Source organism: Aquila chrysaetos, chromosome 13, assembly GCF_900496995.4.
Source record: "Aquila chrysaetos chrysaetos chromosome 13, bAquChr1.4, whole genome shotgun sequence".
Taxonomy (NCBI): Eukaryota; Metazoa; Chordata; class Aves; order Accipitriformes; family Accipitridae; genus Aquila; species Aquila chrysaetos.
This window is the reverse complement of record NC_044016.1, coordinates 12,161,898-12,189,735: the sequence shown is the minus strand read 5'-3', so window position 1 is coordinate 12,189,735 and position 27,838 is coordinate 12,161,898. Positions and strand designations below refer to the sequence as shown.

At 38.8% G+C, this 27,838-nt stretch overlaps 1 protein-coding gene and 1 long non-coding RNA gene across 6 annotated transcripts; both read left to right on the top strand.

The window, feature by feature from the left end:
• On the top strand, window positions 1-27,557 carry RCOR3 (REST corepressor 3). 5 transcript variants are annotated; one of them, XM_030034546.2, is made up of 12 exons: window positions 4-269; window positions 861-917; window positions 6,723-6,800; window positions 8,389-8,441; window positions 10,165-10,326; window positions 10,684-10,808; window positions 12,348-12,426; window positions 15,144-15,362; window positions 17,046-17,123; window positions 17,912-17,969; window positions 23,405-23,646; window positions 24,076-27,557. In XM_030034546.2, exons 1-12 carry the CDS (start codon window positions 128-130, stop codon window positions 24,418-24,420), a joined length of 1,638 nt encoding a protein of 545 aa, XP_029890406.1. In that variant the 5' UTR covers window positions 4-127; the 3' UTR covers window positions 24,421-27,557. The 5 variants fall into 5 exon arrangements, with proteins under 5 accessions (XP_029890410.1, XP_029890406.1, XP_029890405.1 ...); XM_030034545.2 differs by having other exon boundaries at window positions 12,348-12,444; XM_030034550.2 differs by lacking the exon at window positions 23,405-23,646 and having other exon boundaries at window positions 1-269.
• LOC121233735 lies at window positions 15,380-16,979 on the top strand. The gene is made up of 3 exons (XR_005933799.1): window positions 15,380-15,460; window positions 16,180-16,231; window positions 16,954-16,979. It is a non-coding gene; the product is annotated as an uncharacterized LOC121233735 (long non-coding RNA).
• Window positions 27,558-27,838: the final 281 nt, after the last annotated feature.

Below are 27,838 nucleotides of genomic sequence, written 5' to 3'. Positions count from 1 at the left end.
GGCGCCGCGGCGGCCCGAGGGGGGGGGGCGGGGGGGGGGCAACATGGCGGCTCCGTGTTAACTTCCCCCCCTCGGCAGCCCGCGCTGCCGCCGCTCTCCCCCGCCCCCCCCCCCCCCAAGCCCTGACATGCCGGGCATGATGGAGAAGGGAGCGGAGCTCTTGGGGGGCAAGAGCCGGGCAGCCCCCAACGGCACCAAGAGCAGCAGCCCCTCCAACGGGCACTACTCGGAGCCGGAGAGCGGCGGCGGTGACAGTGGCGACGAGCACGGTGCGAGCCTGGGGCCGGCCCCGGGCCGCCCCGCCAGCGGGGGGAGGGGGGTGGCGGAGGCGGTGGTAGGGGCGGCGAGCCGAGCCGAGCCGAGCCGCCTCCCCCTTCCCCGCGCCGGTGTCGGGGCGGCGCGGCCGCCGCCGCCGTTACTCCTCCGCCGCCGCGCGTTTGTACTGCGGCGGGCCGGGCCGCGCCGCGGCCGCGGGGGGGTGTGGGGGGGAAGGGGGTGCGCGGGAGCGCGCGGCGCGGCCCCGCGGCTGCCGGGCGGCCCCGCGGTGCTTAACGATGGGGAGTGTCTCCCGGGAGCCGCCGCCGCCGTCCCCATTGTTCCGCTGAAATAAACTCCCCCTTCCCCCTCCGGCCCCCTCCCCGGCGGTCGTCGGGGCTTAATCCACGGCGGCGGCGGCGGCGGCGGCGGGCGGGGTGGCGGGGGGGGGGAGGTGGCTTATTCCGCACGGCCGCGGCGAGGCGGCGGGGGCTCCCGGGCGGCGCGTCCGCCAGCCCGCCCGCCCGCCACACGGCGGTAGCCTGGGACGGCGCCCGCCCGAGGACAGCCCAGCCGTTAATTTCTCTCCCCCCTTTGCGTTGCAGATGTAGGAATGAGGGTCGGAGCGGAATACCAGGCGCGCATTCCTGACTTCGAGCCCGGTAAATCGCTTTTCGGCTGTAACCTGACATCTTGCCGCCGCCGTTCCCGAGGCGGGAGGGATGGCTTTGGGGCTGGGGTGGGCTCGGCTCGGCGCTCCCCCGGCGGCGGCCGCCTGGTTGTATTTATTTTGCTTTCGAGCCTTTGTGTTGGCGATCCGGTGCCGGCGGCGGGAGGCTGGCAGGGGCAGCGTCTGCTCGCTGCGCGCCCGGGGGTGGGGGGGGCATCGCGGTGGGAAATTCTCACTTCATTATCAGCCGTATTATGTGTCTCCGGCGGGAGGCGGTGAAGCAGAAAGAGGTCGATGCTTTTTTGTTGTTTTCTTTTTCCTCCTTAAACCATAACGCATATAATGTATTAACAAGGGGATTTAAAAATATTTGACGAGGGGTGATGGATGTTGTCGGGCAAGGGTGGGAAGTGATGCGCCCGGCCGGAAGCCGAGCAGACCTGGCTGCGTGCTGGAGGCGCTGGGTGGAAGATGCGCTTGGTGGGAAACTCCTGCCCCTGGTTTTGTGTGCGGTAGTAGCCTCGCTAGCCCCGCTGTTGCAGGCTGAGCTGCTCTCCTCCGCCTTCCTCACCCCCACCTCACCCCCAGCCCCGCCCCGAGGAATACTGGGTACACTTGCATAGCCTGGTACTCGGTTTTAGCAAGTTAATTGCTAGAATGCTGTCTGGCGTTACTACACCGAGCAGTGAGACCGTAGGAGCGTTTATCAGTTTTGCTGTAGTGGTCAGATGAAGCCTATCTACTTTCCTGTTCTCCAAACAGGCTCCATTGGTGTCAGATGATTTCCTACCGGAAGAGGATTGGGCCAGAGCTTCTCACATAGTGCCTCCTAAAGCTGGAGCGAGCCCCTCTTGATGGGCACAAGTCCCCACAGGCCAAAGAAAAGGCCGGGGGAAAGAAAGGGGGAGGGTGGGATTAAATGGATGCATGATCTTGGCATAAGGGAATGCCTTTCCCCTAGAAAGGAGCATGTAGTCTAGGTCTCTTTGTTAATAAGACTAACCGTTTACACCCTTTATTTTTACACTGCCTGCATAAAAATAAATAAAAATGATCATTTCTAACGTACAGCCTGGGCTTGTTTTTCCTACAGGCCACTTAAATTAGAAAAACACATAGCGTTTGTTTTTCTTTTGATTAAAAGAACTGTTCACCCCTCCTAGGACAACTGAGGTTCTGTGGTTTCAATTTTGTAAACTATATATGCAATAGTATCATTGCGTTTGTAACTACAGAACTGATTTTATGCTCTCTTATACTCAGACTTCTTAGAGCTCCGAAGTGTTCCTGGGGGGTGGAATTCAATTGATGCTCCTTTCCCCAATAACTGGGATTAACATATATTCCTTTATCAGTTTCCTTAATGATGGAAATCTTTCTTTAATAAGTCCTGTGTAAGAGGTATAATGTATAGTATTGTTGTCCTTAGTGTGTGTATTTTGATTATTAGGGCAAGAAGATAGTAACATTTTTTGGAACACCTAAGTCTTATAAAATTTTTTTAAAAGTCCATAAAGTATAAAAGTACAATACATGCTTACCATCTTAGCAGATTGGTTACCTGAGGAGATCTCAGCAAGATCTCATGCTTTCATCTGTTTTGGTTTTTTTTCTGATGAGTCTTGAGGCATCATTTCTTAGAGATGGAAGTAATGCTGGACAAAAAGCTGTGCTCTTATCATAGCTACACTTAAATTACTTTTTTTTTTTTTTTTTTTTTTTTGGTAGCAAATGATGTAGCAGACATTCCATCATACTTCTAGGTTCACATATATGGACATAGGCACTATCTCTAATTAACTAACTTTAATGCTGTTTCTTCTTGGAATTGTTTTAATGCCTTTGGGGGGGGTTACCAGGTATGTTAGAATGTGTGTTTATTTACACTACTTTGAATGCTGGTTTTTTAACCCCTGTAAAACAAATAGGTGGGAGAAGGGAATCAATGACATTAAACTAGATGGAAGTCTAAGATACAAAGTCAGCCCTCTGGTACACACACAGAATACTAAAATGAGTGGAATACCAATCCTTTGGCCTCACTTAACCTGCGTTGAAAAATATTCATAAGCAGTGCTCTACGACAATACATTGAGGAACAAGATGTTCATGATTAAAGTTGTGATGGTAGTAAAAATTTTTTTAATCCAAGTTCATGTATAAAATAAGAATTTTTTTAAAGAAAAAGTGAATCAATGGTTTGTCAGTGTCTCTTTAAGAAGTGGATTGTGGTTGGAAGCAACAATTAGGAGAAGTTAGTTTAAACGTACTCTTTCTTACCCTTTCCCCCACCATCCCCCTTTTACAAGCAAGCCTTCAGATAGAGCTGTAAGAGAAATACCATTTTTAATTGTCACTAGAGACTACTGCAATGAGAAGTTTTCTCACTGCAAAAAACGGTTTTAATAAAATAAAAGTCATAACTCTCCTTACCTAATTTACTGAGTTGTTAAACCATCTCCTGCACTCCAGATTTTTGTCTCCTCCTGCTGGTTTTCCTGTAGTACTTTATATTCTTGAGGTGAAATTTTTTCTGTTTGTACTTTCTGACCCACCTATAGATGTAGCAGGATGTTACAAAGCTGGTATCCTTATGTTGTGGGCTGTTTGCATTCTCTTGGAAAGCATAGTGCGAGAATGCCGACACTGGAGATGCACCATACTGTCGTGTCATCCTGAGATGAGATGACTGCTAGAGACGTTTTATTCTACTCAGATTTGGACTTCCCAACGGCTTTAGTATGAATTTTGCTTGCTTAATGCTGAAATAAGTATTTCCCATTTACCCTCTTCTCGGGGGGGGGCGGGTACTGTCAAGAAGAATGTTTTACACCTTTTAAGGTCACTTATGGAATCCATTTCTGTGTACGTCCTTGTAACTTTTCTCCCTCTAGTCTTCATATATGAAAACAGGCTTTCTTAAATCAAAATTATCAAATGGTGTGATGAAATATATAAAATTTTCCATTTATTCTATGCCATCTGTCCTCATATTCCCTGATGTTTTTTGTTTATTTACTTATTTATTTTCAAGATTTCCAGTCCTTTATGTTACAAATTTAGTTCCTCCTCCTGTTAGTTTCTGTGTTTCTGTTCCTACTCTCAAAACTTAGTCTTAAGCAGATGATGGTACTTTTTATGTTGGAAACCAATATACTTTTAAATTGCCATGCTACCCCACAATGCCCTTATTAAGTCTTGTATGCTTCCAGATTTTCATTTTATTCTCAGTACTTGGAGTCATGTACAGAAGAGCATCATCCGCCTGTACCTAACTTCTAATGCGAAGCTGAAATTTAGAAAGTGTCAGTTTGCTGCTACACTTTCTCTATTCTGGAAGCAGTGGAGAGTGCCTGTTGGTCATCTTCAGCTAGCCCCATTTTCTCAGTGGTATGGGCAGAGGAGCACAGCAGCTGAAGTACAGAAACCTCTTCCGAAGTGGCTTAAATGTGGCGTTTGGCCAGGGGGAGACTTGTCATATTTGAGAGATAGCTCATGGTCTTTCTCTTCCTTACTGGCTTACAACTCTGCTCTTCTAACATGCTTTGGTTAACATGTTGCGTGGTATTTCCAGCCACTGTCCATAATAAGAATGGATCTTCCAGATAAAGATCATGTTGCCCTTGAGATAAAACACAAACTTTTTGAGGGGGGAGTGCTGCTCACTTGAATACTTGGGGCACAAAGGACCAGAAGCAGTTCTTACAAAGGTAGATCATGGTTTTTCATATGGAGGTGGAGGCATCCCTGTACTGTAGCTATGGACATCCTGTGTTGAGGACAGGATGCCTTCCTTCAAGCTACCTGTATGCATCCCATCCACCCTTCGTTTGTCATCCTTGCTTTCCTTGTGGCAGTGTGAAGATGCCACCTGCACAGAAACAGTTGTCTGATTCCTGCTGGAGAAACAACACTGCTTCAAAAAGGGGTGTTCTGGTGGGAGCTGCTTGTCAGTCACCCGAGGGTGGCACCTCAGTAGGGGAGAGTCACTGCATACGTGATCTCCAGCAGGCACAAATGATAGAACTCTGAAACTAAGTTTTTTCACTTTAGTACTTGAATATTCAATATCTGGTAATATTTATGATGTCCACTTGTCTGCAGGTGTCTGGTTTTCTTTTTTTGAAGGAAAAACTGAGGGTATACTCATGTTAAGTTTAGACATTTCTTGCTCACAACCTGAAATTCTGATGCATTCTTCAGTGGTCCTGTTCTCCTCATGTCTTAGTTAAAGAGTGGAGCACAGGGTAGTGATCATTTACTTGTAATAAAAAACAGTGGACAAGAGAAATGTGCCTGTAACGTGTTTGCATTACTCTTCATGAAATACTGTGTTCCTAATGACTAAAAACAGCATGCTTTTTTGTTCTAAAGTAAAATGTTATGTTAAGGGCTTTGTTGTCATATACCAAAACCCTTTCAGAGTTTAGTACTGCTTATGCCTTGAAACTGGTGCTTTATGAATGTATGTTCATTTTTAACTTGTTACAGAGTTTATGATGCGTTTAGGTTATCTGTCTTGCACATCTCATTTTGGAAGATGCATGAGTTCTTTTAGTTTTTCTAATTAACTGGTTTTCAAGTTCACAGTCATAATGGATCAGAAGATTGCAAAGATGATAGCAAATGCAAAACACTGCCAAACTAAGGAGGGAAGAGCACCAAAATATAGTACATAATTAGAAAGCACTAAGTTGTTCTCTTTTCCAGAACATTGATTTGTTTTGTTTTATTTCCTGTCTCCTGTAGAACCTAAATATAAAGTGTGGAAGCTTAACATGGAGTGAAAAGTTATTTGTTTCACTGAATAAAAAAATCTGTCCTTCTCCAAGAAGGATGCAAGGAAAGTTCCTCAGGGGGGTGATTCCTCAAGGAATTCATACTGTAAATGCTCCAATTGTTGAGCAACGTCTTAGCAAGATAAACTGTTGTAAACAAATAGACTGTAAGAGGCTTTATGTAGTAGCATACATTTGTAAAATATTAATGAGAAGTAACTATTAGTTAATGCTTTTCCAGTATGGGGGAATTTCCTTTTCTTTTACAGCGTGTTTTTAAAAATCAAAGAGACTGTGATTTAGTGCTTTGTACAAAGTTGCATCAGTATTGCTCTGTCCTCCTGATAGGTTAGGTAACTTGGACTGCTTCCCTTGCTACACTGAGGTGGAGATGAAGCACAAGCAAACAAAACAAAACAAAACAAAAAGATTACTTTTACACCTCACTACTTTCTACAGCTACACAATTTGGTTGGCTATGAATATTAAAATTACATGGATATGAAAATCAGAACTACAGAGAGATGAACAGAACTGTTTCTGGCATTGTTGTTAGTATAATTCCTTGCTGAAAGGATCAGGGATGGTGACTGTATTCTACCCTCAATCTCGTGTGGTTTTTTGTTATAAGGAAGCCTAACTTAACACGGTAGATCCTGATACTCCTATGGATAGTGATAAATGTTGTAGTACTAATAGGCAATCATAACTTCTGGAGGACTGTTCTAACACAAGTAGCTCTAAATTTTGCATCCATGCCAACTTCAGCAGTGCACTTTAATGCTCCAGTTGTGGTAACCAGGATCCTAATATCCAGTTATGACTGAACCTCATAAGAGCGGTGTTCAAGTTCAGCCATTCGATGTCTTAAGGAAATAATGTGGAATTAATGACTTTTTTCCCTCCCCTTAGTACCTGGGCTGGACTTCTTAATATGGTTGACTTTTACTTACTGTCCCATGTATAGTTGTTCTCTAGATCATATTTATAAATACTGAGACTTACTTGTTTCCTTACAGGTGCCACAAAATATACTGATAAAGATAATGGAGGGATGCTTGTATGGTCTCCATATCATAATATTCCAGATGCCAAGTGTAAGTCCTTCCCTGCTTAGGAATTTGGATGCTTAAGTATAACTAAATAATTGTTTCTGGTGTGCCTGTTCACTCTTTATTTTACACACAGTGAAATTCCAAATTAGTAAATTAAACACAAAGCCTCTTTTTTTTTTTTTTTTTTTTCTTTTAATTTAGAGAACTCCGGGGAAAGGAAAGATCACCTCTTATCTTATAGTTAAGTCTTTGTTTCAAAACACACTGCCTGTGTTGTATTGTCATCAGTGTCTGTGGAACCATTAGTTTTTCATAAAAGAATAAAACATCTAAACGTGAGGAACTTGCTGCTCTAAATTTCTAGGAAAAGGAATTGCAGTGGATAAATTCAGAAAAGATGTGTTGAGGCCCAGGTCAATGGGGAATTCTTGTTGCTGTCTCATCAGGAAAAACTGAGCATTTTCTCCCTTCAAAAGTGACCTGAAATACAGCAGTCATCTGACTAAATGTGATCAATTGTCTGTTTAATCTAGTTTAAACCTGCCTCCTATGCTAGAATTTCCCATATGTAATATAGGGGAATAAATTTTGAGGATGCAGTCATGAGAACCTGGTCCTCAGGACAGTTTCTACCTGTTAGCAGTAGTTAGAGGTTTGTATCCCTCTACATCTGAGGGAACATACCTTCTACTACTGCAGAACACTTAGAAATAAAATACTCTACAGCTATTATTATTAAACTTTCTTCATTCCTTTAAATTACAATTAACTCTTTGCTGTAACACTTCATGGCAAGGACATCCCTGGTCCATTTGAATAATGAGATTATAATTATTTCCTTTTCTCAATCATGCTTCCTTTCAACTACATTTAGTTGCCACTTAATTGTGAACTGTAGAAGGTGAATGGGAAGAGTCTGTTTCTTTAAAAAAGTACCCATTGAAGATCAAAACTAGCAGGACTTAATTGCAAAATGATGGAAAGGGTTCAACTCAAAGCTGGCTCTAGTATGGCCAAATATGATTTAAAAAATATGTTATTGGCAAATTTGATGACCTAATTATTGAATTTTCATGTTCTCTATTGAAAACTGACTTCATGCCATGGTTAAAATTAATGTTGGTCAGTGAAAACTATATTAATATTGAGGATATGCATGATCATTGATCTAGGATCTTTTTACATTAATTTTTAACATGTTTGGGAATACAAACAGTAGAAGTAGTTAAATTTAAAACTAACCCAGGTGTCTGGACACCTCCCCAGTGTGTCTGTGTTCTTAGGAGTGGGTTCCAAGAAGACATAGCCTTTCAATAATCAGCTAGTCTCTGATTTAAATAAATAAATGATGAGCCTCTGTGGCTTTGTTGCAGTAAAAATGTGAAAGAAAGCATTTCTTTCACTGAGAATTAGCTTCTGTAAAAAGTTCATTAAATTAAATGTTGGATTAAAGACAGTGGGCTTATTTATTATTAATAACACTATGAATATAACGTTTTGGGGGACCTGGACCTATGCGGTGTATTAAAGCATGGGAAAACTGTTTTCCTGTGTTAGATGGCTAATTCTGTGTTGCCGTATAGCATAACTAAAAGTACTAAAGAATAATTCTGACATTGCTTTGTTACAGTGGATGAATATATAGCAATAGCAAAGGAAAAACATGGATACAATGTGGAACAGGTAAGTGCTATGAAATGAGAGTGCTCATTTAAAGGATTTTTTTATATAAAAGTATAACACAACTCTTTTTTTTTCCCTTGGTTACCATTAATTAACGCTGTTTCTCTTCAGGCACGGCAGCAAACACTGCAGTTAAATGGATCTGCATACAGTTGTGGTCTGGATTCTCTGCAAAAGATTGAGCTCTTTGTTTTCATGACATGCTCAGCTTGTAATGTGCACTTTTGAAAGGTTTGGTATGTTTCTTGATACACTGGGCATGTCATGCAATTGTGTGTGTATATTTAGCTAAAGAATTTCTTAGGAAAGCAGCTTACAAATTTAATGTTTAATATTAGAATTCAAATATGGTACAAATTTGAGCCATTAATTGTGATACGGACAGCACTGGAAAGGTTTCTTGCATATTTTAAAAAAAGAGACAAACCAACTTTGAGTGTTTTTTCAGAGGCAGGAAAACAGAACCAAATTCTAGGTTTGAGAGTAACAAACAAGTTCACTTTTTTTTAATAACCTTTAGTCACTGTCCCATAAAAAGTACAGGATAAAACTTTGCTGGACTGCACTTAGTTCTATTGAATTTTCTTCATAAATTAACCAATTTATGTAAAAGTGGGATTACCTATTGCAAAAAAATATTTGGTGTACAAGTGGAAGCAAGTTGTATGATCAAGTTTTGGAGGATGGAAGCTCAAAATAGCAGAGACTTGCTAGTCAACTGCTATCTGAAAAAGAGCCTGCCAATGTTACGATGTCCAGAATACCTGCAGTTTGGTGATTTTTGTTTATGGCTTGGCTTTTGTTAGGGCAGAGAGGGAACTGAGGGATCTCAAAATAAATCTACAAAAAAGACTAATTTTCAGAACAACTTCTAGTACAAAAATATTTGTAGACTGGTCACAGCGGAATAGAAATTATCTTTGCAAGAGGTGCTTGTCACTCGCCATTTTAACAAGAAAAGAGGTTTGCTATGTCCAGGTTACTAGAAGATGTGAAATCAGGGGTTTGGAGAGCTGATGAACAACTGGTGATCATGTCTGCACTGTATGGTTGAAACTGAGTGGATTACATTTCCCAATTTCCATGCCAGACTTGGCATCAAGTCTGTCATTGATTCTCTGGCAGAATGTCTAATTAGCATAAAATTCTTTAAGAATATTGAGAAATTAAATTATGTAAGAAAGTATATTTAAGTTTCCATTCCTTATTAGGTGCACATGACATTGAAGTGGCCATGCTGTTATTTGTGGATTGGAGAGTTGTAGAAAGACCACTCTCACTTTGAACTTTCAGGCTTGCATTTTGGATAATCCTCTAGCTGCTGAAAAGTATTTTTATTTTCTTTTTTGAGTGGGCTGTTAGTAAAGGCCTGAAGATCTATAAGGAACTGTGTAGGTGATACATGCTTGTAAAGGAAGAAAGCAGGTCAGGTTTGAGCCTATCAGACTAGTTCATGCTACGTCAGAATTACTGCTGCCATGCCAACCTTAAATTGTCTAGCTTTCCTACCTTTAATAAAGTGCAGATGTGCCCACTCTTCATACCATCTCCAAAGAGAATTTTGTAACCTGTAGTACCTAGCCAGTAAAATTGTAAATACATTTTGAGAAGGGGTTCTGATAGTCAATTTTATTTTAAATAAATAAATTGCCTTTTTTATTTAACTTTTCTCAACATTTTAGAAAGTTGACTAAATCCAAAAAGGGACTATTTCTTTTCAAAGGCTCTCGGCATGTTGTTCTGGCATAAACACAATATTGAGAAGTCCCTTGCGGATCTCCCTAACTTCACTCCTTTCCCTGATGAATGGACAGTTGAAGATAAAGTCCTATTTGAACAAGCATTTAGCTTCCATGGAAAGAGCTTTCACAGGATCCAGCAAATGGTAAAGTAATATTTTAATCAGAAGCATTAAACAGTTCGGATTCACTAGGAGCAAAGGCTCCAGCTGGGCTAAAATTTCATGTTGATTTCTGTGTAAAAGCTTCAGGAACAACCTTGACTATAAGATTTAAGTTAATTTCATCATGTCTCTTGGACTTACAGGTTTTTCACTCTAATAAAAAAAAGCCTTTCTCCCCCTCCCCCTTTTTTAAAAACATACACAAAATACATCCCTCCTTTTCATCTCATCCATGCATTTAAAATACTTGGGTAGAGGTGGTTGTAAATAGAGCAGAATTATAATCTTGGGTGGAATGTTAATTTTTAAAAGTATTAATATGTTAATGAATTCTTCTAGCTTCCAGACAAGACTATCGCAAGCCTTGTAAAATATTACTATTCCTGGAAAAAAACTCGCTCTAGGACAAGTTTGATGGATCGGCAGGCTCGAAAACTAGCTAACAGAAATAATCAAGGTGACAGGTAAGTTTTATATTCTTAAGTAGCTAACCAGAGACTGAAGTCTTTCTAGGTAGAGATGTCAGAGTAATTGTCAGCCATTATGTTTCAGCGTGAACCAGGTTTTTTAGGTTTAAGCATCTGTGGTGATGTCTCTGTTTTTAGCAAGGGGTTTGATACTGGTGCTTTAAGAACTATATCACTCCAGTCAGTGTGAGTTTTAATAACACACTTGAGTGCTTTAACGGGTAACTGTAAAAACAAGGGTTTAAAAAACCCCGAAGTCTGGGAATGTGGTTTACAAATAATGCTTTATTTGAGAAGTCTAACCCTATATAATCATGTGGGGAGGAGAGTATTTTTGTGGATGGGGGGGGGGGGGTCTGTTCTGTGTTTTTTTGGGGTTTTGGGGGGGGGGGGTTGGACTAGAATGGAATTAAAACTGAAAGATCAACCACTGTAAAGAGCTATAGCAATTAGAATGCCCAAGTACTGTTTTATAACAAAACTTCATATGAAATCTTATTTTAGGAGACTTAGAACTGCTATCAGTCAAAGAGAATTAGAGCTCAAAATAGTTTTAAATTGTCTTGGATAGAAGGGAATGACATTTCCCCTACTTACTATGAAATTAAAATTATATTGCACTTAGTATACTTGGGTATTAACTTGTACTTTTTTAAAAGTGATTTAATATGTTGAATGTATAAGTAATATAATCATGTTTATATTGGAAAGTATGATTTTACATCTACGGAAAACTGCCTAGCTAGAGCAAAAGGGTCTATTTAATTATATGTTATTGAAAAGAGTTCCTGAAATCTAAAATTCATATGCTTACTTAGTGACCCTATAGCTGAAAAATTGCAGAAGAAAATCAGTTTGCTTCTATATTTAGCGTTTTGCGGGTTTTTTGTAATAATTAGAAATTTTTGTGGTGTTTTTACGTTCATTTATTCAGAAATTACATTGTGTGAATGACTGGATTGGACTCAACTAAACTAACTGTTGTCTTTTCAACCTTTTTTCTTTGATTTAATTCAGCAGATTTCATTCCCCTCCCCCAAACTGCTAGATCCTGAGCACTTCGGTGAAAAAGCAGTCCTGTGTTTTCCCATCTTATATTGTCCCCTTTTGCTCCCCACAGACTTCAGCAAGGGTTTATTTATCCACTTGGTGCAGTGGTTTGAAAATAGATCTATTAAAACTAACATGGCAAATGAAAGATTATTTCTAGCCTTGGTATAGTTGACCATGTAAGTGTTCATGCTGGCACAAGTGGTTGAATTGAAGAAAGGGTGACACCAAATTTTTTGGCAGCTGTACCAGCACTGCTTAAAGTAATTTTGAAACTACAGTTTAGGATTGCTGTTTATCAAAATAATTGTTAGAATTTAATAAAGGAAATATAGTTGTAACAGCTCACTTTTGAAAACTACAAGTAACTTTGAGATACCATATACTTAGATATTTTAGAGTAGATCATTCTGTCTTACCCTGATACATATTTATATTTGAGGTTAAAAAAGATAAAATGACCAGCTTCTTATAATCTGTCCTCAGTGATGATGACGTAGAAGAAGCTCATCCAATGGATGGAAATGATAGTGATTATGATCCCAAAAAAGAAGCCAAAAAGGAGGTAACAGATAGCTTAATGGTGAATGTCAGTTTGTTTGTTTTCTGTGAATGTGTTACTGTGAAGAATATGACTTGTAGTAAAGAGGTTTAGCTGGCAGCCTGCTGAAATCACAGCGGTTTTAGGTGATCAAGATCTTGACAACTTCTGACTGAAACAAAATTTTATCATACATTTTTGCTGTTCCATGGACATAAATGCATCTCTCATTACCTTCACTATCTACTGAGAGATCTTCAAGTTTTTTAAGAGATGTATGCTATCACTATTTGGTAAAAGAACATTCCCCCTGCCTTTGTCTTGTTAATATGTTTACAGCTTTACTGGTTGTGTGTTATTGGAATCTAAATGTTTTCTTTGCATTTTAAAATTAAATGACAGTTTTCCAAGAATAACTTTTTTTGTTCTTTCAAAGCCAGTGAGGTTATACATTTCAACTAATACGTGGCTTTATTGAGACGCTTTCTACTAATAAATGTAGAGAAAAACATTTTTGTCTCCTCTAATGAGCATTTACTGTTAGCTTTACAGATAAGTGCTGTGTTTGGGGTATGTTCAAGTTTTGGGTTCTTCTGGTAAACATTAAGTTATTTATGAACAAGACTAGAAAAACACAGTTAAGTGTGTAAACATTTGTTTTTTTCCTTGATCAACTTAACATATTTGTGATTTTCCTAAAACGGGACAGTTCATGCTTCTTGAGAATATGAGAGGAGAGAGAGTGCAAAACCTCAACATTCCCATGAAGTGGCATCTATGATTATTAATAAAACTTCGCAGTTCTACCAAAAATGATGTTGAGTAAGAGACTGATAGGTTTAGATTCCATTCTCAGCTTTGCAGTGACCTTCAATGTATCACTTTAACTGCCTCGGGGGGGGGGAAAAGGACAATTACAATTACCCCTTTCTGTAAAAGCGTTTGAGATTTTTATTTTTTTTTTAACAAGCCAGGATATGTTTTTTAGAACTTGAAATGGCACAAGGTCTAATAATGAACCTTTTCACTTTTCATTCTGCTGTTGTAACAATGTTCTTGCAATCTGCTGATTTGAGTTGCTGCCTAAGCCATTTCTAAATAAGGGCTATTCTGTTCAATTTACTTTCCTTGGTTATTGTTTGAATTGCTACATGCAGTCCAGAGTGAAAGTAGTGTGTTCGTAGTCTTCTAGGAAGAGGACAAATAGGTTTGCAGTTTCTGATGAGCTATTTGAATCTAAATAAGATAATTTTGTGAGCTAATATTTCTGGTAGGATTTGCGTACTTTCACTTCCTAAGCAAAATATAAACCAAGTAGGCTACTTGAACGCACAGAGCAATGGAAACTTTCTGTTACCAGAGAAAACTATAAAACAACCCAAACACTCTAGCTTGGCAAGACAAAAGCTTGAGAGAATATTTTCACTTTAAATCCAGATTGAACAGACAGAAACTGCAATTTCATACTGAAAGAGCAACGCAGAACGAAAAGACCAATGGAATAAATGGGCCAGAAGTAAACTTGGGATTTTTAGATGTCAAAGATGTAAGGCTCTATATCAACTTTGCAAGGAAGAGCAAATATCTTAATTGCTTTTAAGATGGCCACTCTGAAGTCTGTGGACTGGATTAAGATGTTACATTAGCTGGGAAGAGAATGTGGCAGAAGGTCAAGCATAGTAGAGCAAAGTACTGTTTGCTGATCTGTACTAATGCTACAGAACATAATAATAATGGCTGCTGCAATTTGTTTTCTCTTCACTGTGATCAGATGACCACCTCCTCTCAACCTGCATGGATGCCAGCAGGGAGGAGCAGTAGGGAGCTGCTTGAAGTAGCAAAAAGCCTGAATCCCATCTCTGTTCTGGTACTAAGCATTGTGTTGAATTGGAAAATCCTTGCAGGGAAAGTAATTTTTGCTTCTGTACTCCTGGTCTGTAGGGAACCTACCCGGTTGCTCTATGAGAGTCACATACATACAGACTAGCTCTTGTGCAGCAATGCCCATTGAAGACAAAGCTGAAATTTTTAGGTGTCCAAACATATCGAAACAGCAGTTACAAAGACTTCATCTCCTCTTCGCTATCCCTTTCCACTTCAAAAAAGCAAACAACAAAGGCTTAAGCTTGCTAGATTACATGGATTTTTACAATGACTGCAAAAGTACATCCATCCTTTCTCTTCCAAATCTCAAATCCCCTCCCAAAACAAACAGCACTATCACTTTCCATAGAGTGCTTGCAGCAGGAAAAAGTGTCATCTTGCATTCCTGCCTGTCCTGGTTGACTTTCTCTCATTCTTCTCCGCTGATGTTCACCTGGACTCTTCATATCTGACCAGAAATAAATGTGTAAATTCACTGATTACTTGGTTTAAACGTGTAATATATATATATTCTTTACCTTCTGCGTACATAAGAGGTTCTCAATTTTTGCCCTCTTTCACAGTATTCAGACTGTGATTTCTATACTACTTATTGTATTTTCAGCTGTAATTAAAAAAAAAAAAAATTGAAAACTGACCTTTCTAAGACTAATGCAGGCTTATCCAGCAAATGACTGGTATGCTCCATCAGCTTATCTGCAAGACTTAGTTTGGATACTACATGGAGAGGAGGATGTTAGTTAGGGTTTTCTTTGTCATAAATATGACATTACAATGCTATGCGATTCTTTATTCTTTAATAAAGTTGTATACAAGATACTGTTATTCTTTAATGATTTATTTCTTGTAAATTAAAGGGCAATAATGAGCAGCCTGTTCAGACCAGCAAAATAGGTCTGGGTAGAAGAGAGTATCAGAGCTTGCAGCATCGCCACCATTCTCAGCGTTCCAAATGCCGTCCACCAAAAGGCATGTACCTGACCCAGGAAGATGTGATAGCTGTTTCCTGTAGTCCCAATGCAGCCAACACAATTCTTAGACAGCTGGATATGGAACTAATCTCATTAAAGCGACAGGTACCATGGGTTATTGGTCTTGTTTTGTTTTCATCTCAGATTGTTCTGATTGTAATGATTTTGAAGATTATCTGTGAAGATTCTGAAACTTCTTTAATGTGAGTCTTCCTAATTTTGTTCCACAGTTATCACCAGAAATGCTGGACACTAGCTGACTAGCTATTCTTCAGTTTTGTTTTTTATGTTTGTCTGCTCTTGTGGATAACATGAAACAAGATGACTTCCTTTAAAAAAAAGTTGGGGGGGAGTAGGGGGAGTATGGCATGAAAACAATGTTACAGATTTGGGGACAGGAGAAAACCAAAGTCACATTTGATTTGATTTTTTTTTTTTTTTTTTAACTTTGTTAAAAGTATTTGTGTGACAAGTGAGAATAAGAACAATGAAGCAGAGGAAGTTACATTTGTTGTGCTTAAAATTGTAGCTGTTTTTCTGGATGCCCTTCCCTACCTACCATGAAAGTATGGGGGGGAAATCATGGGCCTAGTTACTTCTGTGTTTTAATTGATGAGCTTTCTACTTCTTATTAAATTTAGAAAAGCTTTGTAGTCTTCACCTTTAAGAGGACAATTGCCTGCGTCCTTTGCATGAAGAAGTTAACTTTTGGCACTTAAAGTTGAAACACAGAGTCTATTCAGCTTCTAAGGGTACGGCAGTATGTGCATGCTTGCTTTCTAGGAGCGATGGGGCTACAAAGTCAAGGCTTATCTCCTGAAATTTCTGCTGCCTTATAGACCGCTAAGAGCTGCCATGTTGCAAAATCATGGAGTGAATAAAGGGTTTCATGGGGTTTTTGCTCCCTTGTATTCTTTTACAGGAGAAATATGCTTCTTTCTGTCACAGCAGGACTCTGGGGCTAAATAGCATAGGTGGGTTTCACTCTTTAGCCTAAGTGTAGGTGAGTTACACCCTTGAGGTTGTGTTTCTCTTTTTTTCTTGCAGTGATCTCAGAGATGCAGCCTTTGGAATCTCCCACTGAGTTGTCTGCTTTTGTGTCCATACTTAAGAACACTTGTAATAGCTGTGCACCGTAGTATGCAAAATTATTTTCTTACCTATGTTACCTTATGTGCATCGCTGTCAGGTTTAAATGGTTAATAGATATGTATATGTATGATTTGGAAGCTCTCTCCTTTTTATAGACTGAGATATTTTATTTAAATATTTTAAATCATTTCAAGAATCGCCCTTAAAGGAAATCACGATGATCTAAGGTCAATAAAAAGCAGTCTGTCAGAAGGAACTAACTGAAAACATCTCATAAATCTTTATTTGTTTTTTCAAAGTGCTTTTTGGAGAAGGAGGAAGTTAATGTATACAGTACATCTCACTTAGATTTCTAAGAACCAAGTTTTGTGTCTAGAATATTCTGCATTCTTCTTCAAGAACATATGCATCATTATCAAAACTTGCTTGTTATGTCCTACTTCTAATATTTCTGCAGACAAACTGTTCTTTTGAAAGACTGGCTTAAATATTTTTCTCTCTGTAGTAAACTGTGCTGTATTTTTTTAAGTTTTTGGTTTTTGGTTTTTTTTTAACAGTTAACGTAGTGAAGCCTTAAACCATAATATTTCTCTTTCTAACTTAGGAGGTACACTTGTGGCAATCCTAGTGAAGATATATGTGTAAAGTGACCAACTTTCTTTGTGGAGCTGATTAACTTTGTTGTTTTTGACCAAGGTTCAAAATGCTAAGCAAGTAAACAGTGCACTTAAACAGAAAATGGAAGGCGGGATTGAAGAATTCAAACCTCCTGAGGTAAATCAGAATAAATATTAGAATTTGTGGCCTTGCACTTACATTAGTAGGAAGCTGCAGAAATGTGTTTTGCTGCAGCATAGTGTTTGCATTTCAGCAGCAGCTTAAACAGGATCCGTTGAATTACATGCAGGGGTGAGTTTGGCTTCTTTATAAGAAATTAGTGGTAGGCTTTTTTATGGCAACTGGCTGAACAAAGAAGCAGAAAAAAAAGAAATTTCATGTCTGTTCATGACAATAAGGAGCTGAAATTGAGCCCTGATATATGGGGGGGGGGGGGTCTGATTAAAAGTAGATCATGTAGATTGCTAGCAGTTAATTCTATGTTCTGTGTAAAAACATGACTATATGTACATTTGGGCAACCGAAGTGAATGATTTATTACTACTGAAGTTCTCTTTTTGCTTGTTTTAAAGGCTTGGATATGAAACATAACGTGAATGCGAAACACTCCAGACACCAAGTCCTAATAGTTTAGATAAATGTAACTATAAATTCAAAATCTGTCTGTATAAAGATCATTAGTTTTTGCATAAGTTATGATATAGCTGATATTAAGAACTGCAATAAAACAGAGGCAAAACTATTGGTGTAGTTCTAAGCTCAGATCCTTAAATGCTACTCCTCTTCATGAAACCAATCTTAAACTATAAATTTGTGGCTTATAAGCAAGAGATTTTTACCTATGTTACAAAATGTAGTGCAAGTAAAACACATTCTGATGCTCAGATATTTTGTAGCTGTTGAAACATTTTAATGATCTTTGTGCCATTTTTTAATTTTAATAGTCTAATCAGAAAATCAATGCCCGTTGGACCACAGAAGAGCAGCTTCTTGCAGTACAAGGTACGTTAATAGTAGTAGCGACTTGAAATCTGATGCACAGAATTTGAAGAGGTACTCAGGCTTATGTTTGTATTTCTCTCTAATGAAAAGCTAAACTTTACCTGGTCTTACAAGAAAGTCACTAGGAAAACAGCAAAACTAGTGAGAATATTTAGGGTGTTCATTCAAGCAATGTGACACTAGTCTTTCAGTTACCCATGTTAAATCTTGAATAGAAAAGCTTAGCTGGGTTTAACAACTGTAGTAGTACCAAAAAGTCCCTTCAATCATCTTCTAAATCTCTTTTGTCAGTTTCTCTGAAGTGGAAGACTGAAGTAATAGTTGAAATAATAAAATTTGAAGCAAACACTTAAGACATCTCTCTGTTCTTAAAGTAGGAAAAAGCAGAAGTAAAACTGCTTTTCAGTTACTTTTCTCTGTTCATGAGGGAATAAAAGAGCAGATATCTACCCAGTGAAGGCCTTTTAAGAGTTTGAAGCTGGATGTGAATACTTGACTAACGCTCTTATTGGAGAAAAAACATTTTCTAATAGGCTATTGATACAGCTAATTTGCAGTTTTTTCATTTGTATGAAGGAAAACTGACTCTTGTCTTGCTTTAACATGCACTGCTTAATCAAGGAACATGCAAGAGAAATAACTGGAGAGCCTAATGCTCTCTTGAAGACACTATGTATTGAGTCACTTCTATGGATCATCTTTTTTAAGATAATATAATGAGCTCAGTTATACACATCTGCTTTATTTCTCTGTATTCTTCACCTTTAAAATGAAAGACTGAATTCTAGTATAAAACGTTCAGTTGGATCAGGATATCGGTGTAAAGTTGTCAGGTATGCCATATCTCGTAGTTATTAGCCAGATGGCTGAACCTAAAGTTAGGTTTATTTTGAAGTGTGAATGGAAATGCTGAAGAGCATGGTGTGTCTGAAGTAATGACTCTCAATTACATGCCTCAGACTGGGATTTGCATCTCCAAACCATTTTCTGTCCTAAGTTCATCCTCACTACTGCTAATGAACTCATTTTTTTTGTTTTGTTTCCAAATGCAACTGAAGGAATGCCTGTCTTTAATATGATAGTCTAGTAAGTAGAATGCTTGCTGGAGGAGTGGGGAAAATCCAGGTTCATTGTGCCTGCCTTAGCATGAAAGGATTCAAACCATCTTGCATTTTCACAGTTTAGTTATTGGAGCTCTCGTGTAGGTTTGAGAAGCGATAAGAATGCATTTAGCTTTTGTTAAGCTATGGCACTATGAGACCAACAAGGTAAATAATAAAACTGGAGCATGGGCAAAAGAGAATGAAGGTTGGTGATGACTCCCTGGAGGAGTTCTAGTCTTCTGGTCTCTTCTCTAGGGAATGTCTTCTGTTTTGTAAAGGTAGTCAGGCTCAATATTTAAGGGTGGTGTAAGAAATCAGGCCTTCTGGAAGAAACCTGTTTTCATTGAATTTACATGTGTTTCCTATGTATTATGTTTCCTTTTTAGTCCCCTTCCTTTGCCACTGTATAATAAAATGGAGATGGGAGAGAACCTTAATACCAGGAACAAAGTATTCTTATTAGCCCGTCCTTACCTATTGCCTGGTAATGGTCTTCCTCCTGGAATGACAGTGCTGTAGGTACTAACCTCCCATCCCTCAGGCTAAGGACCCTGATCTCTTGCTTCAAAATATTTGCTTGAGCTAGTAGACCTATGCATGAAGGAGCCACGCTGTCTTTTGCCCTGACTCTGTTTTTAGAAGAAAGTAGCCATGTTTGCTGTACTAAAAGCTACCATAATGCGTGTTAGGCTTGAACTTGGAAGTTGACTTAAGCATGGGGACATTTAGTTTGTACATTTAAAACAGATTTATTTCATCAAATGTATTGATATATTTTGGCATGTTTTAATAATTTTACAGAAATCATAAGCGTTAAGCAGGTAGGTGGCACTTCTGTGATTTGTTCACTTGAATTCAGACATTAAATCCAACCATGGAAATCATAAAAATAATCTGCAGTAATATAATTGTGGTACTTTTTTTCCTAAACATGAAAAAACTCTTGTCATCTGTGGGTAATCTCAAGAGATTGGCAGTAACTAAAGAGGAGGTAATGAAAAAAACCACATTAAAATAGAGCTGAGTGTGTAATCTTAAAAGCAGTGTGGCTGCCTGCAATGGGGTTGTGGCCTCAGACTTATGATCTCTGAGCCGATCTTTTGCAGTATAATTTATCAGGTTACTGTTCAACTTTGTCTGAATAGTTATTGAATGTAATGGGCCAGTTCATCACTTGAGGTGTTCTTAAGTTACAAACTTTATTTATGTATAGGAATGTATGAGCACGATCATCTTTTCAAACTAAGATCTCAGCCATATGAAAATTGCAATTGCAAAAATGTTTTAAGACTTGTTCAAAACAACGAAATTTGAATTGAAAAGCAGTGCATGGCTTTCATAGCTTTGCAGTAGAATATAGTTGGGACAACCGGGATCTAGCTATGTAAGGTAGTTGCCAGGAGCACTGTAATCCCATCACAGTAAAACTGCAGCTTTCATAACCCAGAGGTTGCTGTTAACTATTTCTGCCTCATTGTGGTGCTGTATTATATTGCTTTGGACGCAGGCTAATGTTTTGTGTGCCTCTCGGTGTTTGCTGTGCTGCACAACGTTCAGTGGCATAGACGGCATCGAACTTTCATTTATGAGTTTCTCTGAGTTAGACTTTCAAGATGAAACATTGTAATAGTGAGCATGCACATGTTCAAGTGCTCCTTTGCAACTGGGCAAAGTTTTGAAGAGCTTGAAGGATTCCCATGACCAGGGGTACTGTCAAATGAGCCAGGAGAAAGACATTCACACATGTGAAGTGAGGCTATGCAGTCATCTTCTTTGAGCTTCACTTTCAGCAACCTAATAAAATTATTCTTACTGAATAACAGATTAAACACTTCAGAAATAATTTGGGTGGTGTTTAGCACAGAATTTGTATAAGGATGTGTAAGTAATGTGCACCAATTTGAAAGGGATGATGGGTTGGCATCAACTCTTACATATATGCCAGCACCTTATGCATAAAACTTTCATAAACATGTATTGAACTTCCTCTGTTTCTGATGCAGCTTAAAAGGATTTTACTACATCATTGTGTAGGAGTCATTGTGGTGATGCTAGAGCAGCACTAAATAACACTGAAAAGAATCCAAAATGAGTAGTGCTGCGTGTAGCTAAGGAAATTTTGGTTTCTTTAGAAATTTCTTATAGTTGGGCTCTCAGTAAAGGCAAGATACACTGTTTTCAAGCTGTTTGCTTGGAAATAGGCTTTAAGACATTATTTTCAACAACTTTAGTTGAAGTTAGCCAACAGGCTCAGTTGTTTTGCAGATTAAGGGGAAGGAAGAAGTATAGACAGCATAGTAACAGAAAAGGCTGAAATCACTAAAAGTCTGAATTAGGTTTGAAACAAAAGTGTGCTTTGTTCTGCTGGGCACTTTGTTCACTTGATTAATTTGTACAGGATGTTGAATATGTTGCACTGGACATTTAATTACCATTATAAATTAGTAAGGGTGGTAGTGGTAGGGCAATCAAAGAATATTAAAACACTGGAGGGAGTGCTCTGTGGGTACACACAGCATTTAAGGAGTATAGCTGATACCTTGTACAACTGATAAAGCACAGAGCCAAATCCCTGTCTTTGCTTTGCCTAGATACGTGCCCTCCCACGTGGCTCTGCTAGGTCGTTTTGTTTTCCTTCCAAGGTTCTTGCAGTCAGGATGGTTGGATTCTTTTGTATGCCCCAGAAAAGATCTTAAATAATGTAGCTGGGCTCTTGACAGTTGAAACATCAGCTTCGGCTACAGAAATTGTTACTATCCTGGAGCTGAACTTTTCTCTTAAATTACAGTGAGTGTACATTACCACATCAGAAGTGCCTATTAACGAAGAAAGTAGAAAAGAGCAGAACAAGCTGAAGGTCATACTCTTCACAATTAAGTTGAAAAGGAACATAGCTTTCAGATTTGAAACAGCTCTCTCTTTCTGAATCCTTTGCTTCACTTTCTGAAGTGAGGCATGAAATCAGGCATAAATTTCTTTTCCTGTAATGAGACAGAGTGCCTGTCCTCTAAGCACTGTAATATGTTCCGAATGAGCTTAGTTATAAGGAGCTTCACAGAAGTCATCAAATTGTAATTCACTCATGCATAGCTGAGAGCAAAAAATGAGTCTTCTGTTTACTCAGTCTGGAATAAAACTCTGTTTTATTTCTTTTAGTCTCCAAACTTTTGGACACTTGTGATTAAAAATATACTTTGTGCAGCTAAAAGCTGTGTTCTAGGATGCTGGAGAGTTTTACGATTTTTTTCTTGAGGTGGAACTAGACACATACCCTAAATACAACTGAGATAATATCAATAAACTTTAGGTTATAATTCCAGTTTTAGGTTAAAAACTATGGAATGTTGTACTCAAGGCGGGGGGGTGGTGGTGTTAGATGCAAATGCAGTTTTAGAACTTCAAAAAGTATGTGTTGGGATTTTCTTGTGAAGTATTTTCTTGTGAAGTTCTTGTAAACAAAAGTGACCTACTGATGTCAACATGAAAATGAATGAAAAGAACAATGCAAAGATCTTCTGTCATGCTGCTTCTTGCTGGAGGATTTGATCCTGGAGGCTTGTGCTGGGCTGTCTTATAAACAGACACCAATAGCTTATATTTACTTACATTCCCCAAGGTGGTTGTCTCAAAACCCCAGATTCTTCTACCCAGCTCAAATGGTGAATGAAAGCTTTAAAAAGACTTTGTCAGGTGAATGCTTGCCAGTTGCTCTTTGTAGCCGCAGTAAAGCATGTCACAGGTGCAGCAATGAGCAATATATTGTGACTTACGGAACTGTGCCCCCCTGTTCTGCCCTGTGCTTGGTCCAGTAGCTACTGCCTTCTACCACTCCTGCTGCACAGGTTGTGAGCAAAGAAACACCTGTGTGCAGCTGGCACAGAGGGAACCTATAGAAGCTGTGAATGTTTGTCACTTAACATTTCTAGTGTTATACCCTGTTTACAGCTATACACACATGCTCAGTCACCCTCCCTCTCCTGTCTTGAACTTGTCATGGGCTTCTGCCCTTGCTGCGAGCACACTGAAGGATTTACTTTATTTGTCAGAGGCCAGATCTCTCTGGTTTTAGGTTGGGAGGCTTGGTGAGTAAGCCAGGATCTTTAAGAAGAGTGGGTAACAACCTTTTAATAAAGTTCTTGATTTGTATGTTGATAGCTGTGCAATTAAAAATTATTTTGTTTTAATGGAAATTGAGGCCTTCTCCTAATTGAGAAGTCCTCCTAATTAGCGAGCCCTTGGTTTGCAGGTCCCATAGGTTCTCTCTATAAATACATCACACGTAGCTGTGTCTGACTGATTCTTCACAGCTATGTTATTTACTTTGCCTTCCAGGTGTCCGAAAATATGGTAAAGATTTTCAAGCTATTGCAGATGTAATTGGCAACAAGACTGTTGGCCAAGTGAAGAACTTCTTTGTAAACTACAGGCGTCGGTTTAACTTAGAGGAGGTATTGCAGGAATGGGAAGCGGAACAAGGAACCCTGGCTTCTAATGGTGATGCTTCTGCTTTAGGGGAGGACACAAAAAATACTTCTAATGTGCCATCAGGAAAGAGCACTGATGAAGAAGATGAGGTGTGTTTTGTGTACCAGAAATAAGTAAGCATGGGTTGAGGAACAGCATTTTATTTAGTGATATAATGTAAGGTTAACTGGTGTGGAGTGGCAAACTGCATTCTAAAGAATGATGATGAGCTTGCATAGAACTTCAGCCAATGTCGTTAACCAGCTGGGAGCAGGACTGCACCTTTCATAGTGACGATCATGTTACTGTTTTATTGTTAAAATACAGTTCTTGTTCTAGAAGAAGACTCTTGCTTCATAAATATTTTTAGTTCTGCTGTCTATGATGTTTTGGTTGGTGATTTCTTTTCAGTAACTTCTCAGTTTTTTTGTTTTGTTTTTTAAATGCTGTTTCCTGTGTAGTGGACAGTGGCAGCCCAACTGCATTACGATCTGGCTGGGATGGCTGTTCACGCAGTCTTGTCTTTGTCCTTTGTGCAGGCACAAAGCACTCCGGCCACTCAGTGTTTAGGCCCTTCACCTCCAGCACAGGCATCTGCTCCAGCACCTACCGCTCCCATCGCAACTTTAAATCAGCCACCCCCGTTACTTCGTCCAGCGCTTCCTGCTGCTCCTGCTCTCCATCGTCAGCCTCCACCACTTCAACAGCAGGCGCGATTTATTCAGCCAAGGCCGACTCTAAATCAGCCTCCCCCACCACTCATCCGCCCAGCTAATTCCATGCCTCCTCGTCTAAATCCAAGGCCAGTGTTAACCACGGTTAGCGGCCAGCAGCCACCCTCGCTTATTGGAATTCAGACAGAATCTCAGTCCACTCTGCACTGAAGAAATAAAGCAGAATTATGCTAACTCCTACATTTGAAAAATTGTATCAATGTACTTTTTTTTTTTTTTTTTTTTTTTTTTTTTTTTTTTCCCCCAAATAATGAAGGGGAGAAAAGAGCAAGCCTTCACAGGTATCAGACCAGTTTTACAGAGGAGCAAGCTAATAACTAGAAACGGAACCATGTGAGTGACCACCTGTATAAAAATATTTTTATGTCGAAGACTTGTACAGCAGAACAATGCCTACAATACAGCCCTCCTCTATATGAATAACTGTTGAAGGAAGTTAACTTCTTAAATGAATAAATGTTCAAGACACCAAGATTTTGTTTAACTGATTTTTACTCTATTTATTTTATTACAGTTCTTTGTAGTCAAGCATCTAACTACAAGAAAGTAGTCTGGCAAATCTAGGAATAGATAATATTGTAGGAGACTTAAATGTAGCATTGGGTTTTTTTGTGTGTGAATTTTTTTTTTTTTTTTTTTTTTTTTTTTTACTACTTAGTGCAAAAAAATAATGGCCTTAGGTTCAGAATTTTTGGCCCTGTTTAGATAACAGTAGAAGCATTTCACGCACTTGTAAAATGTAGGTGTTTCTTCTCTTCATGTTTTTCCCAGAACACTTTTTCTTGTTTAAAAATGTACTCTCTTATTAAATACTCATCTGAAAGAGTATTCTGAAGACTCAATAAGCTATTGTACCAAACTTACTAAATCTCGTGCGTGTTCTACTCCTAGAAGTTGGCTGAAAACAGGAGTCCGGTTTCCTGCTGCAATATCTCTTGTGGGCTGGGGTGGAGAGAGAGGCAGCAACTTCCACCACCCAGGGGATGACAGGAGAGGAACCATATAGCAAGAACCATTAATTTAATTCGTTATTCCACTAATTCTTCTAATTTAAGTACAGTAGAATTTAATTCCTCTGAGAATGGCTGTCTGCAGTTTGTGTATGTTAGATCATTGATATCTTGCCTAAAATTCATGAGGGAAGTATAGAGGCTGATGCAGGTAGTACAATATTGTGGCAGTAGAGTTACCTGCTGCCAGCCCAGTCTTACAGTTAGCAGAAATCAGAGATAATAATTTATTTCTGGCAGAGTTGATTAGCTGGGTTTTGAGGCTACTGTGGGGTTTTTTGTTTGTTTTGTTTATTGACTAAGTAAAATCTGCATTTGGGTATTAAGTATTGCTTCCAGATTTTAGGAGATTGAAAGGTTTTCTTTCCACTGTATTCTTTTCTGAAACCTTGATTTATGCCCAGCAGTGTTTTGGAGGTGGGTTTTTTTTTTAGTTTGGTTGGGGTTTTGTTTGTTAAAGTAGATGCCTCTACCCTCCAAGTAAACCAGGCTGCAAATTTGAGTAGCACTGTTTGAAACTGTGAGATCTGAATCAAGCTATTGAAAAAATATTGCATTCTTGACTATGTAATAACATTCATGTTGACTGCCATACTATTTAGAAAATTAGTTTTGCTTATAGCTGAAATGATGTTTGAAAATCCTTTTAAATCCATTCTGTTATTAACTAGATTTGCCCTTGACTAAAATGAGACTTTATTTGAAAATGGAATGTGCTCTCCCTAGGCTTTTTCACAGATAAATTGGATGGTCTAACAATCAGTTTAGCAGCTGGCTAAGGTCTTTTTTATGTGCAAAGGGAAGTTCTTACAGCATCAGATCCTATTTCATTTGTAAATCTAGTATTAAAGTTTGATAGTTGTGGCCTGAACTGCAGTTAAGGTGTTGATCTTTATGGTTTAGTTCTTCATTTAAAAATATTTTCAGGTCAAACTTGAGAGATTTTTCTTTCTGAACAGCTTTCACTGGTGTGCCGAGGTCTCGTACAAAAGGTCCTTCTTACAAATTCTCTTTTGCATCAGAGTAGATGCTTAGCCGCTACATGATCATCAGATGACCTCTCGTCTAAGAAAAGCAGCGTTGTAAAACAAGCACCGAGGAATTCATGGTCACTGAAACTTGTGTTCTGGGAGTCATAAGTATCCGCTCACCAGCTACACACAAATCTGGCTGCTCTCCAGACTTTAAAACCAATACAAAACCGATCTGGTACATTTTGACATCCTAAGTATTTCAGTTTAATTCTTAACAGTGATAAGATACATCTTCAGGAATTTTTTTTATTTTTTTTTTTTTTTTTTTAGCATTGAGTCTCCCAGGTGTATGTATTGTACCTTCGCTAATTTTTGTCTTGTCTCTTGTCGATAGACTTCAGTATGCAGAATGTTGGGTGTTGCAGTACAGTTGGCCACCACCAACTGCTATAAAACTGTTCAGTACATTGTAATTCCGTTTAATCTTGTTTAAATATTCTATAACTGGGCAAAGGTGCTGTATTTGAAGGGGGGAGGGAGGGTCAGAGATAGGTAGTATTTCTTAATTTACATACACTGTAGCACACAGTAGGGAACTCCTAGCATTTGTAGTACTAAATAAGTATGTACATAGCAAAATGTCTTTATTGTGTGCTTTGCAGAATATGTGCATACAGTTTGCACGTCCTGTTTTGGGGGGTAGGGTTTGTTTTAAGCAGTGTTTGCCTGGAGAGTGATATGCTTGCTGCTTAATCAAAGGATTAAAGTTTCAAAGAAATCTGTGTCTTCTATTTTTATGTACCTTGTAATGGTCTAATATGTTAGGGCCCTTATACTGTGATTCTCTTCTAAATTCATTTATATTTTTTTAAGAATTAGAAATAAAATTATACAATGGTGTTGATTTCAGTGGGGAATTTCTTTTGCCATATCTAGTCTCCTGTTTTGTAATGTAGTAATGAACTCTGACTTCAAGGTTGGCTTAATTTTGTCACTTTAAAAAAATGTAAAATGTTTGCACACTAAAGTTTGGCAGAGAACATGTATCCTACATTGTTCAAAGCTAATGTAATTCTACAGCTTTTTGTACAGTTTATTTTAGTTAATAAAGCAAAACGGTACTAAAAAAATGACAGATTTTACAAATGCAAGGCATAATCTGAATGACATGTCTTCTAGGAACAACACTTGCAAAATATGGATGTACAAGAACTACCAGATTTAATTGTTGCACTTTAAATCAGAATGGGTATGAAGTTAAGCAGGTATTTCTGCATTAATAAAACAATCACTAAACATTTCACATCATAGTAAAGCAGTTTAATTTGTCTTACAGTTGATGGTTAGCAAAAGGAATTATAGTTACCTCTGTCCTTAGGTTTTTGTTTGTCTTTATATTGTTGCGATTTTTCTTAAATCATACAGTGTTTAGTCTGGAAACTTCACAGAAAACAGAACACAAACCAGTAGCTTATATATGTGGGAGTTTGTGGATGAATAGAGCAGAATTGCAGTTTAGGATGAAGGTTACTGGAACTATGTTGTGCCTCTTGCTAGCAAAAGAAAGGAATAGACTGAAGTTAC